The 14,235-nt window shown below is 34.3% G+C and overlaps 1 protein-coding gene across 3 annotated transcripts in view; it reads right to left on the bottom strand.

The window, feature by feature from the left end:
* Positions 1-14,235, bottom strand: part of LOC128234798 (uncharacterized) — a 78,209-nt gene that overhangs the window by 37,693 nt on the left and 26,281 nt on the right. For 2 of the 3 annotated variants that reach the window (XM_052949318.1, XM_052949319.1), the window contains exons 20-28: positions 10,832-10,849; positions 9,830-10,030; positions 5,955-6,167; positions 3,076-3,200; positions 2,659-2,785; positions 1,935-2,183; positions 1,218-1,406; positions 752-835; positions 232-386 (exon numbers count right to left, since the gene is read on the bottom strand). In XM_052949318.1, the coding sequence (XP_052805278.1) occupies positions 232-386; positions 752-835; positions 1,218-1,406; positions 1,935-2,183; positions 2,659-2,785; positions 3,076-3,200; positions 5,955-6,167; positions 9,830-10,030; positions 10,832-10,849 (1,361 nt within the window). The remainder of the gene's footprint in view (positions 1-231; positions 387-751; positions 836-1,217; positions 1,407-1,934; positions 2,184-2,658; positions 2,786-3,075; positions 3,201-5,954; positions 6,168-9,829; positions 10,031-10,831; positions 10,850-14,235) is intronic. The other variant, XM_052949320.1, reaches the window with a different exon arrangement.

Raw genomic sequence — 14,235 nt, 5'->3', positions numbered from 1 at the left:
CATTATCCAACAGACTTACAAAACAATTGTTTTAGTTACTGAATTAAAGAAATCGAACTACCTCCCTTACCCCACCTAACACTGTGCGTCAAATAATGTCAAACACAATATTAAATTTTGCCTTAAAAAATATATAAAAAAAAGAAGCAGAAAAATTATTTTTAAAATATGGTAAGTCTAGCGATCAATGATCAATGAACAATGATCAACTTCATGATTAATATAGCTTACTCGTGATGTTGCCATGCTAAATGACAGATGATGTTCCAGAAGCGTCAATGTCACATGATTTTTGGCGACCTGTGCATTGTTACATTTCACCTCCATGGCTGTAGCTAGCTGTTCCAACTTTGTCTCGACTTCCTGCGAGTATTCTCCCACACAGGCTAAATATAAAAATATATTTTTCCCTTCAATTCAATATTATATATCAATTTATGCTTTAATAATCCTTCCATACTTTCATCTGTTTTATCAATGAGTATCTATAAATGAGTATCTATCAATGAGTATCTATCAATGAGTATCTATCAAGGATAAGTTTCATACAAATTTCACACAATATTTCTTAACATTATGGTGCAATCATTCAAAACAACTTTGAATAGTATTTAAATAAATATCTCATCATTTTTCAATTGGATCTTATTGTTAAGCATGTTTGTTTTGCAGACAATTAAAATAGAACTGTATAACTCATTTATTATCAACATTTGACTTTTGACATACATGTAAATAACTGTGCACATACCTGCAGCATCAGTGACACTTTGCTCCATATTGTACTTGAACGTGTATCCGGCAGCATAGATCAGGTAGCTCTCTGTATAGGAGGCTGAAAATAGAAGCACATACATTTCAATTATTAAACAAACTATTACATGGAATCTCTCAAGCAAATAAAGAAATGCACTATTATTAAAAAGCTGAAATAAACTAGAAGTCTCTCGGCAGCTCCAGCATCATTTTTCTTGTAAAGGTCACCATAAGCTTGATCTTTGACCTACTGACCCAAAATCAATATGGGTCATCTAGTGACAAGGGCCAATGTGCATAAAAAGTGTGAGGACTCCAATCAGATCATGACACAAAATACACATAAGAGAGATTTCTGTCTACAAAGTTCACCAAATGAGTTTAAATTGAAATGAAGTGCTACACTGCATTATATCTTATAAAGATGGTTGTAAACCAATACTAAAAAAAGATGTGCATACCACAGACAGGGGGGTCCCTGTTCCATCCCGTTGTCTCGTTACATGTGACTATTATTACAGAAGTCTGGTCATTTTCCATGAAAACAAAACCTGAGTTACAGAAGATGCTACACTGTACACCATTAAATGTATTGATGCATGATTTATTGCCATTTGGAATGTGAAGTTGCCAGACAGCACAGGTTGGGGCTGGAAAAGTCAATAAAGTTATTCATAAAAAACATTTCTCCATTTCAAGCTTTTTTAATGTTCATTTTTTATATCAAAGGACAAACCGAGAAACATTGTTTCAATCAGATTGAAATTATAGCTATAAGTTTAAAAGTTAGATATTTAAGCTTTCAATCTTTTTTACTTTACATTATGGGCCAATTGTTCAGAACATTGTTAAAAGTAACAACAATGTTAACGTCATCAAGATGTTACTACTCTGAAGGTTTAATGGATGCAATTTCAATCAGCTTAATTCTAACAAGATTTGAGTCAAATGTTTCAGCTGTTCTTGTTCATATTTAAATATGTAATCACATTGTTTACTTGAACAGGTTTGTGGAATATTGACCTTTTCTCTTATTTGATCATCTTTGTTATTTTAAAGTTGTTTGATCACTTAATCAATCATTGTAATCAATCAATAATTGGTCATTATATAAGTTGTCGCTATAAGTACATTGTTTTATCAGCAAATTTACATTTTTACTTATTTGGCAAACCAACCTCTTGGCCGAAACTGCAGAGTACATGTGTCAACAATCAGTCCATCCTGGTCCCTTGAAGTAACTTGTATCTCATATGCAGTTCGCAGGGCCGAGCTATTCGCCGGAATGCTCACAAACTCCGGGACAAAGGTCACATTGACATCCCCTCGCTTCTGAGTAAAATATGATTGGTCGTTTCCAGTGAAGATCGTTGCTGATGTGATGGGGTCCAAGGTTGCGATATCATCATTTGAACATTCAATTGATTCTAAGAAAATATTTAGAGAATTTATTACAAAAATATGTAAAATGACTCTATCTGAAGTTCAAAAAGAAATATGTACAAAAAATAAAAGACTATCAATTTGCTTAATCATGTTCTTAAAAGCACCTTTTTAAGCTTTATTTCTCAACAACTGTGATCACAACTATGAAAAAAGACTATGTGTAAGACTAATTTTGGGTAATTTCTATATTCAAAGAGCTTTAATTTGAGCGATGTGCCTGGTTATCATCGAACATTTCTGAGATATTATGGACAAATGCTTCTAAAGTAATTGATCAGACCACAGACTGGGCAGCCCTCAGCTGCCTACCTGTATTCTGCATGGTGAAACTATAATAGTCTATGAACAGGGTTATAAAATGGATTATATGCAAATGTTTTTAATATGTTGTTCTCTTGCTTAATGTTGAGTCATCACTCAATCTTAAAAACAATCCCTATCTAACCACACACTTACCAGGTATGGTGACTGTTATCCAGCAACGAGCCACGTTCCCTTCAAAGTCCTCAGCCTTGTACAACACAGATGTAGCTACGTCCAGTGGCTGGTTCAGGCGGAAGTTGTCCACACTCAAGTGCCACACCTAAAGATATGTTCAGTGATTGCTGTCATTGCCTAAATCACACAAGGTCCTTAATTGTAACTGAATTTTTATTTTAGGTTATCACACGATTTTGTGACATCATTGTTCAAACATTGACATTTGTCAGGTTCAAATTTTGTTTCTTGGAAAATAATAAACATTTCAATGTAGGGTAATAGTTACCTTTTAATTTAGCAAATGAATGAATGCTCATCATTAGGGCCTTCATCATCAATAGTTGAGGTTACAACTAAATGAGAGCCATTGTTTGCAATGACACAAACCCTTACCTTAATCCCTGTATTGTCCCCAGGAAATGGCTCAATCTGACTGGACAGATAGTTGCTCGGCTTTAACATCAGGGTACGTATCCTCTGATCATTCTGGCAGTTGTAGATGACTGGTTCCTGATTGTCTGAAAAGCACAACAGTTATAAACGTCACTCCATGATCATAAAAGTTACCAAAAATATCATGCAAAACAATACAGACAAACATAACTTGTTCAGATTATCAATATTTTCAAAAATTATATAATGGCATAAGTAATATCAATGTTACCACTGTCAAAACATCTTGTTATACACAATGTATACAAATAATTATTATAAACATAATCATATTCCGAAATGTTATATATTATAAGTGAGATCATATTAAAATTTTAGGCCCAGTTATCTTTTTATCAGATTAATAATTTAACATATTCAGTTGCAATATTCAGTTTTATAAATGCTTAATGTACAAAACATATTATTACCTATAATTTAATCAATAATGGTTCATTATTCATCCATCCTTATTGCAATATATGACCTGCATGGTATACATGTATTGAATGATTGAATCATAGGTCGTATTGTCCTAATTTGATCATATTTGTCGTATATATTATAATTGAGTAAAACTTCTTCATGGATAAGTCTCACTGTCATCCAAGTCATACAATGTGTGTGATCATACACAAAATTTTAAAGGAATTCTAGCTACATACAAACTGCAAATAAATATTACACGTACCAATATATTCCAGCATGATCCAAATTCAAGAATGCCTGGGGCCATGATTACGAACAGTCTCAAGTCCAAGTCTAGACTCAGACTCAGAAAAGCATTTTTATAAAGAAACATATTTATTTCATTTCTTTTACAAAAAATGTATGTAAATAAAGGTAAAACATTCAATTATTAATATATTTCAACAAATTTTACCATCAATACTCTGATAGAAGGAAAGTTACAATGAAATGAAGTTTTTTCATAATGAGTCTCGAGTCTGAACTCAGACTTGAGACTGTTCGTAATCACTGCCCCTGATGTCAGATTATACATATATAACAACAGAGACAGAGCGCTCAACTATTCTGCAGCTTTTAAGTGTAAGGATTGAAAAAATTTGGCGAAACATGGATCAGTGTAAAATTAAATAAGATTTCAATGCAATACATGATGTATTTGCCTAGATATTAATAGAAATGTTGTTGCATGCAAAATTTTAACCAAGTCCAATAATAAAAGGCCATTAATTGCAAAATACAGTTATCTTACTTGGCTATTTCAAGTAGGTTGGGTGGTTGAGTACAATTGTATAAAGTCTCAATGCAATACATCAAGTAGTTGCTGAGATATTATCCTATGTGTGCTAACATGCAAAACCTTAACCAGAATTTCTAAGTCGCATAATAAAGGGGCAAAAATTATATAATATGCAAGATAGAGTTATCTTTCCTGATTTAGTAAGAAGGTTGAATGGTTGGGAGCCTGTGTATAAAGTTTCAATGCAATACATGATGTATTCGAATTTCTTTGTCAAATAAAAAAGGTCTATAATTTGAAGTTAAAGCAAACTAGAGTTATCTTACTTGGTTATTTAAGTAGATTGGATGGTTGAGTACCATTATATAAAGTCTCAATGAAATACATGAAGTAGTTGCTGATATATTAACCTATGTGTGCATACATGCAAAACCTTAACCAGAATTTCCAAGTCAAATAATAAAGGCCCATAATTTGCATATATCTAACTTCATTCATTTAGAAGGTTAGATAGTTGGAAATACATATCTAAAGTTTCAATGCAATACATGATGTATTTGCTGAGATAGTGACTAAAATGTGGTTACATGCAAAACCTTAACCAGAATTTCCAAGTCAAATAATAAACGCCCATAATTAGCATTATATTCAAAAAGTGTTATCTAACTTCATTAATTTAGTAGGTTTGATAGGTGGGAATATGTATATCTAAATTTCAATGTAATACATGATGTATTTGCTAGAATATTGACTAAAATGTGGTTACATGCAAAACCTTAACCAAGGTGTGACGCCGACGCAGATGCTTGGGTGAGTAGTATAGCTCTCCTTATTCTTCGAATAGTCGAGCTAAAAATAGCATCAGATAATAATGTAATGATGTGTCAAACCAAATGTAATACCAATTTTAACTCAACAACTTTGATCTTTGACCTCAAAATAAATATGGGTCATTGTAGGGTCATTTTCACTAAAGTTACTATGTTTGATGACCTAATTAAGGATCATACATGTATAAAATGAAAACAGTTTTTCTAAAGATATTTAAACTACTGAAATAGGGTCATTTACTGACCATTCACTAACCTTGATCATTGTGCATACATCATTTTAGGACTTTTTAAGCCATTCAAAAGTTATGTTTTTCTTAGAAATATTACCATCACCCTTGACCTACTAATCCCAAACGCCACAGGGTTATCTACTGACCTTGGTCACTGTGCACACATAGTTTGGGGACTCTACCTCAAGTAAATATCAAACTAATGATACAAAGCCAATTTTCTTACTATCATGCTTAACAGGTGACACAACTCTACCATGCGTAACAGGTGACACAACTCTGCCATGCTTAACAGGTGACACAACTCTGCCATGCTTAACAGGTGACACAACTCTGCCATGCATAACAGGTGACACAACTTTGCTATGCTTAACAGGTGACACAACTCTGCCATGCTTAACAGGAGAAACAACTCAGCCACCCTTAACAGGTGACACAACCCTGCCATGCTTAACAGGTGACAAAACACTGCCATACTGAACAGGAGAAACAACTCTGCCATGCCTCACTGGAGACAAAACTCTACCATGTTTTGCAGATGATACAACAAAAAATGTAAATCAGTCTCACCTTTACATTCCGGCATGATCCCCCTCCAGGTCATACCATGTGTGGGGTCATACACACAAGTCATGCCCTGTGATGTGTAATTAACCCCATCTCTTTTCTCAAAAGGCGCATATCCCACATCATCACATTCAAAAGTGACATCTGAACCCTCAAGAAAGCTGTTTCCGACAAGATGGCCGCTGGCAGGGTAACCAGGATCCCGACACTGGCCACCTGTGACGGTTATACATCATATGGTAAGAAAGAACTGCTGGTTATGTAAAACCATCAAAAAATACTTTCATTTTGATTTATTATATTCACTCATGCATTGTTTGAAAGAGAAAAATGAATATTTCACCAAAACAAGAGGGCCATGATGGCCCTAAATTGCTCACCTGAGTAAAAGAGTTTATCCTTTGTAATCAATATAGCTTGATATTTGTTCTCAAATAATATTGAAAAACATACTGGTCAAACATGCTGCCTGCACAATGACAGGACTTGTCACAGTTTCCTGCACACTGACAGGACTTGGTGATTGACTGCAAACTGACAGGACTTTATTCAGTTGCCTGCACTCTGACAGGACTTGATGATTGACTGCACACTAACAAAATATGATTCTCATACCAGCACACAGACAGGACTTTGTTCAGTTGTCTGCACACTGATAGGACTTAATAATTGACTGCACACTGACAGCATTTGATACAGATGAGTGCACACTGACAGGACTTTTTTCAGTTGCCTGCACACTGACAGGACTTAGTTCAATTGCCTGCACACTGACAAAACTATATATAACAACAAACAGTACACCATCCAATAAAATTAATAAACTACCTTAAGCTCTAAAAATCACTTATCAGTACCCTCAACTAATATTATCTCTCCTTCCATCTAGGACAACATCACCTTCCTTCAAATTTTTAGAATCAAATTCTTCTTTATATAAGGCGTATTCACTATCAACACAAAAGATAAGATTGTAGCTTAGAATAATCTATATGAAGTTTACAATAATCTACATGAAGTTCAATGGAAAAGTCTGATTATTAAATTTATCATTAATTAAAAATGAAATTTCTTCTTAAGAATAAAGTGTATAATAACTAGAGATTGCTTTTTTGAAAAAGCACTTGTCTCCCCTATTGTGTTGTTGTATCTGAGAAAAAATAAATGTTGAACATGAAATTTGTAATTTTGGACTGGAGCGAACAAAAACAGTGAAGTTTGGTTTATTCACCCGTATTAAATAGTGAATATCTACTGCAACCTTGACATTTGATCTACTGATCTCAAAATCAAAAGGGGTCATCTACTAGTTGTGACCAACAAGCATACCAAGTATGAAGTTCCAGGGTGCAAGCGTTCTTTATTTATTGAGGGGAAATGAAGTGTGACGTACAGACTGAACGACTGACTGACTGACTGACTGCTCACAAAATCAAAAGGGGTCATCTACTAGTCATTACCAACTTGCATACCAAGTATGAAGTTCCTGGGTGCAAGCGTCCTTTAGTTACTGAGCAGTAACCGTTTCTTAATCTCAAGGTCAAGGCGACCTTGACCTTTGACCTACTGATCTCAAAATCAATAGGGTTCATCTACTAGTCATGACCAAGTAGCATACCAAGTACAAAGTTCCTGGGTGCAAGCGTTCTTTAGTTATTGAGCAGAAACTGTTTCTTCACCTCAAGGTCATGGTGACCTTGACCTTTGACCTACTGATCTCAAAATCAATAGGGTTCATTTACTAGTCATGACCAACTAGCATACCAAAGTTCTTGGGTGCAAGCGTTCTTAAGTTATTGAGCGGAAACCGTTTCTTCACCTCAAGGTCATGGTGACCTTGACCTTTGACCTACTGAACTAAAAATCAATAGGAGTCATCTACTTGCCATGACCAATTAGCATACCAAGTATGAAGTTCCTGGGTACAAGCGTTCTTTAGTTATTGAGCAGAAACCATTTTTAAGCTAAAGGTCACTGCCAACTGTTTTTTACCTGAAGGTAACCATGACCTCTGACTTTTTGATTTCAAAATCAATAGGGGTCATCTACTAGTCATGAACAACAAGCATACTAAGTATTAAGTTCCTGGACCCAAAGGGTCTTTTGTTATTGAGCGGAAACCATTTTTTCACCTCAAGGTCAAAATAACCTTGACCTTTGACCTAGTGATCTTAAACTCTATAGGGGTCATCTGATAGTCATGACCAATTTGCATACCAAGTATGAAGTTAATGGGTGCAAGCATTCTTTAGTTATTGAGCGGAAACCGTTTCTTCACCTCAAGGTCACGGTGACCTTGACCTTTGACCTACTGATCTCAAAATCAACAGGAGTCATTTACTAGTCATGACCAACTAGAATACCAAGTATGAAGTTCATGGGTACAAGCGTTCTTTAGTTATTGAGCAGAAACCATTTTTAAGCTTAAGGTCACCGCCAACATATCATTTTTTACCTGAAGGCAACCTTGACCTCTGACCTTTTGATCTCAAAATCAATATGGGTCATCTACTAGTCATGACCAACTAGAATACTAAGTTCCTGGACCCAAAGGATCTTTAGTTATTGAGCGGAAACCCTTTTTTCGCCTCAAGGTCACAGCAACCTTGACCTTTGACCTAGTGATCTCAAAATCAATAAGGTCATCTACTAGTCATGACCAACTAGCATTCCAAGTATGAAGTTCCTGGGTGCAACCAATTTTTTAGTTATTGAGCGGAAACGAAGTGTGACGTATAGACTGATGGCCAGACGGACTGACGGACAGGGCAAAAACAATACGACTCCCCATTATGGGGGAGACATAATTAATTGAATCTATGAACCTAAAAAAAGAACAATAATTTCCTTAGAAATGACTATGTTGAAAATTTTAAATCTATTCCCTTGTTACTAAATATAGAAAGTAGTGCAATATCCAACAGAAAGGGAGACCATATAGCAAGACTTGTTGTCCTTGCTTCAAGAGTAAACTTTACATAACTATCAGATTTTAGCAAAATGCATTTATAGTGAACTTGTAACCCATGGGGTGAGGCCGAATTTTCTCCAGGGCATAATTTGAATAAACATGGTAGATAACCAATATACAATGTGACATTTCAAATATTTAAGCACTAGGCCTCATAGTATTTGCCAAAAACAGTTTTGTAGTTTTTCCTTTAGGTTGCCATGGCAACCAGAGTTCTGCATGGAACTCATTTCTTTGAACAATTTTGAAAAGGCACCAGCTAAGGATCATTCCTATGAAGTTTCATTAAAATTGTCCAAGCGGTTTAGGAGAAGATGATGATTATAACCAATTGTTGACGCATTTCCTTTAGGTTGCCATGGCAACCCGAGTTCTGCATGGAATTCATTTCTTTGAACAATTTTGAAAAAGCACCAACCAAGAATCATTCCTATGAAGTTTCATTAAAATTGTCTAAGCGGTTTAAGAGAAGATGATGATTATAACCAATTGTTGACGGAAGACGGAAGACAGACGCCGGACATAGACCGATCACAATAGCTCACCTTCAGCACTTTGTGCTCAGGTGAGCTAAAAATCACTTATTTGTGCCATATTTGAACAACAAAATGTGCAACTTTAAAGCGTTGCAACAGACAACAAATTCTAGCTACTTAAATCCACTGATAAACATCATGTAAGCTCTGAATGTACCTACACATTTCTATCATAATAAAAGGATCTAAACTGAAATGTTTTACTTATTTTACTTTCCTTAAAGCACAGAGTCCGTAAAATGGTAGATTTTGTTATGCTTGAGATTCAAAAAGTGTATGATTTACTGTAACTCAAATATTTTTAATCAGAAACATAGTTAAATAGAATAAAAAAGTCATAGTGCAAATCATTGCGTTACAATACCACTCACCTAAACATCGAAGCTCTCCAAAATCCCACAGACCATCATTGACAGCCCCGCACCTGACGACCCTGTCATTACTGGAACTGTAACCCTCCAGAACATAGCGATCCGAGCAGGAGAACGTGAAGCTGCAGTTGTACGCCGTACAGGGGAATTGTGGAGAATATACACTGCCCTTCACGATGTATGGCTGGATACAGTCCATCCCTGAAGAAGATAATTTTGTATTTTAGTTAAAAAGTAATACTTAATTCAATGGTTTTAATTTTTCAAACAGTTATTGTCTGTTTTCAGTTGGAACAAGATAACAGGACCTGCAAAATATTTGATTTTGTTTTTCACAGATGTTTTGGTATTTAAAGGGTTTTAACAAAGTAAACCGATCTTGGAATATGTATTAGCAAACAAAACAGCAATGCTGCCACATATTGAACTTTCGAGAATTGCATTATAAGCATGCCCCAAGCATTAGATTTTAAAATATCAAAACTATTAATCTGAAAGTAGTCCCATGTAAAAGAATAGCATTCTAGAAAAGAAGCGGACACTTATCCTACACCATCACAGCCTACAAACACTTCCCATTGCACTACCTTGCACATTCAGAATCCCTGTTAGAACGATTAGTGAGATTATGTAACCTCTATATTGTTTTAAAACTGCACTCTCACAGTTTGAACGTTTTGACAACTTTTTTATTTTTTGTCTTGGAACAAGCGAATTTTTGCAAAAATCAATGGAAACCAGTTATATAAGACTGCTGACAAAAACTAGATCATAGATTTTTATATTTAAGTTAAAAAATGGATGTATTTTGCATTTTTTCTTAACCCATAATTTTTTAACAGAAATATAAAAATCTGCGATCTGATCTTTTGTCAGCAATCATATAGCATTGGTTTGCAGATATTTACGCAAAAATTTGCTCTTTCCAAGACAAAAAATACAAAAGTTGTAAAAATGGAATATAGGTAAGAGTGCACCTTTAAAGTATAAATTCTTACTTACTGACAATCAAAAACTCTACTGAATAAAAATGTTACACAAGATATTAATTGTGGTTGTGCGTTTGTTTTATTTGATTGCTTAAGGTGGAACGCGACTATGAATTTTTTTTCGAGTTACTGTCTGAAAATTGGTATACGAATAGAAGAGCATACGCCCAGTTAGGAACTGTTTAAATACTTTTTCAATATTCGGAACAATTTTGAATCTACGAGTATTCAAAATATGCCACTGACGTCAATTTTTGTGTTCCAGCTACAATAACCGATATTTTCATCAATTCTTCGTTTACAGCTATGAAATTTCAACGCCAAGTGCGTCTTGTGAAAACGTTCACGCTCATATATTTTTCTTTCTTTTGTTGAACGTTATTGTTTCTAAATTCGTCTATAACGTCATTTTTCGCGGGAAAAACGGCGTCGTGTTTCGCTGAAAAAAGTGCGCATTTCTTTAATTCTTAAAAAAACTGCTCGTTTAATACTTGATTTTTTTAAATACATGTATTCAATGTTTTATTACAAATCGCCTGATATCAAGAAAAGGGTACCTCACCGACTTCGTTTTTGCGCAGTATCAAATAATCTATTCCCTATACCTGTTTCTGTTCAATACGTAGTGTATTTAAACGTTTAGCATGACGTTAATCGAATTGTTTTTGTTTATTAAATGGAAAGATTAGAAATCTTGGAGTGTCTGATCAGTTTTGTGTTAGGGATATTTGTTATTGTTGTTGTACAAAATATCTAATTCCACACAAGACGAGCGCTGAATAACCAGCTTTATAAATCATTGACTTAAATCTGGCGGCTATTTTAATGAGAGGCTTTCTTAATTATTAAGCAATCTCATTTGCCGAATTATAATATTTTGATAATACACATCAATAATCGTTCCAGTCACTATGCTATGAGCTGTGACTATGCTGATTAGTGTTTTTTTTTTATATATATACATCTACAGTAATAACGCAACAATAAACGGTTCTACTACTTTATTAGTTACCAATTTCTTTAATAAGTATCAGTAGAGATCTGCAGTTATATATTCAGTTATAAGGCTCTAAACTTCATACACAAAATATAACTATCAAACCAAACCAAACCCCCCCCCCCCCCTTAAAATCATCCAAGTTTTCTTCTGTATGTCACTATCGGAGAAAAATGTAATAGTATACAGATCTATTATATACGCGACTATAGAGTTCAGTGTTTTGAATCTAAGTTTGATGTAGTCAATCCGTTATCGTTGAATAAAAACATATACAATTAATAAATTCCACTAATAGGGGTAACGATATTATTGACTAAGTTTGGTAGTGAATATAACTCTTGAACATTTTCAACGAGGGTCATTTGTTACGCAACGGTTTGGGGAGGGGTGGGGGATGGTCAGTTCTTGACGTTAAAAAATGTCATTCTTTGAACTGAAAGAAAATGACTCATGTGGTCAATATATAACGGGGTCAAAATTGAATGTTACATCGGCGTTAACTTAAAACACAATAAAGTTTTAAAGTGAAACTCTTATTCAAAATCAATATTCCACATGTATAACAAACATTTATTTTGACTGATAAACCCTTACTTCTTACTAAATAATTAACTCATACAAAATATTATTCACTGATTACAAGCCTGTAACTGTTTATTTAAAAGTAGAAAGCGCAAAAATGATTAATTTTTTTTTGGTGAATGCTAAAGGATTTACTATGGTCTCATTTTTCTTTCAAATTAAACTTCTTCATAAGAACCATTGTTTTCGATATGTATTTATTCTTAAAGGCATATTAAACAAAAGTATTAGTTGTGGTAAATCGTATTTGTGTTTAATACGAGTGTTTGCACTGATTGTAAATGATCACATTGAATTGTTTCTTTTATCTCATCTTATTAAGGGTTGTTATAGTTCACACAAATGCAATCACACGAACGCACGTATACGCCCACATACTCGTAGCTACCTTATCCCGCATGTGTGTGTGTGTGTGCGCGCGAGCGTGTGTGCATACATGCCTGCGTGTGAGAGCGTACATATGCGTGAGAGCGTGTGTGTGAGTGTGTGTGTGTGTGCACGCGCTCGCGCATGTGTGTGTGTGTGTGTGTGCGTGTGCGCGAGTGCGTGCGCATATATGCATGCGTGTGGTGCGTGCTTGCGTACGTGAATTTATTGTACGTTTTGTGCGTGTGTTTGTATGTAAGCTATAACAACCCATAACAAAATGAGCTTATTCAAACTATTTAAAGATGCACACTTACTCTCCCATCTCAACTCAACTCAATATCTTTATTTTCCCCATGACTGTACATGTTCATAATATATCCAAACATTGATAGACGTAGAACATAAATAATATTATATACAATGATAGTACAGTTTAAAATTATAGCATATTGGTGTCAAAATATTTATATGGGTAGGATATAGCTATATATAAGTATAAATAAAAAGCTTATATTCTACATGCAAATAAAATAAGTATGCTAGACTTCAATGATAGTAAGGTCGTGTGTGATCTGATGCTTGGTTGCAGAAAACTGGTCAAAAACAAAGATTCTTATGAGAAATACCGAGTTGACTTGAAAAAATGAGCACAAAACATGGTATTTTTTTCATTATTAGTAGACACAGTCAATATTTTAGCATTCACCAATCATTTAATTTTTTTGCGCATTCTGTTATGAAACACGCGGTTAAAATCTTGTAACCAGTAATTAATATTTTCCATAAATGCATAATTGAGTAAGAAGTTAGTTTTATTAGACAAAATTGATCTTGTTATACATGTTTATGCATGGATATTGGATAAGCATGTCACTTTAACTATAGTTCATTTATAATTAGTGCTTTAATGATTTAATAATGTTAATTATTCGGAATTCAACAGAAGAAAACAATGTTGAATTATCAATTAAATTAAAATTAACAACAACTGTTATATGTTATTGGTCAGTGGTTTATTCAAAACTAAGCTCTAATTAGCGTAAATAATAGTTCGATTTACGTCATGCTAAACGTTTTATAACAATACGTAATGAAAAAGAGCATGCATAGGGGTTAGATTATTTGATACTGCGCAAAAACGAAGTCGGTGAGGTACCCTTTTCTTGATATCAGGCGATTTGTAATAAAACATTGAATACATGTATTTAAAAAAATCAAAAATTAAACGAGCAGTTTTTTCAAGAATTAAAGAAAGGCGCACTTTTTTCAGCGAAACACGACGCCGTTTTTCCCGCGAAAAATGACGTTATAGACGAATTTAGAAACAATAACGTTCAACAAGAGAAAGAAAAATATATGAGCGTGATTGTTTCACAAGACGCACTTGGCGTTGAAATTTCATAGCTGTAAACGAAGAATTGATGAAAATATCAGTTATTGTAGCTGGAACGCAAAAATATGACAGA

This window comes from Mya arenaria, chromosome 5 (genome assembly GCF_026914265.1).
Source record: "Mya arenaria isolate MELC-2E11 chromosome 5, ASM2691426v1".
In the NCBI taxonomy this organism is placed as follows: Eukaryota; Metazoa; Mollusca; class Bivalvia; order Myida; family Myidae; genus Mya; species Mya arenaria.
This window is presented reverse-complemented; position numbering and strand designations above follow the sequence as displayed.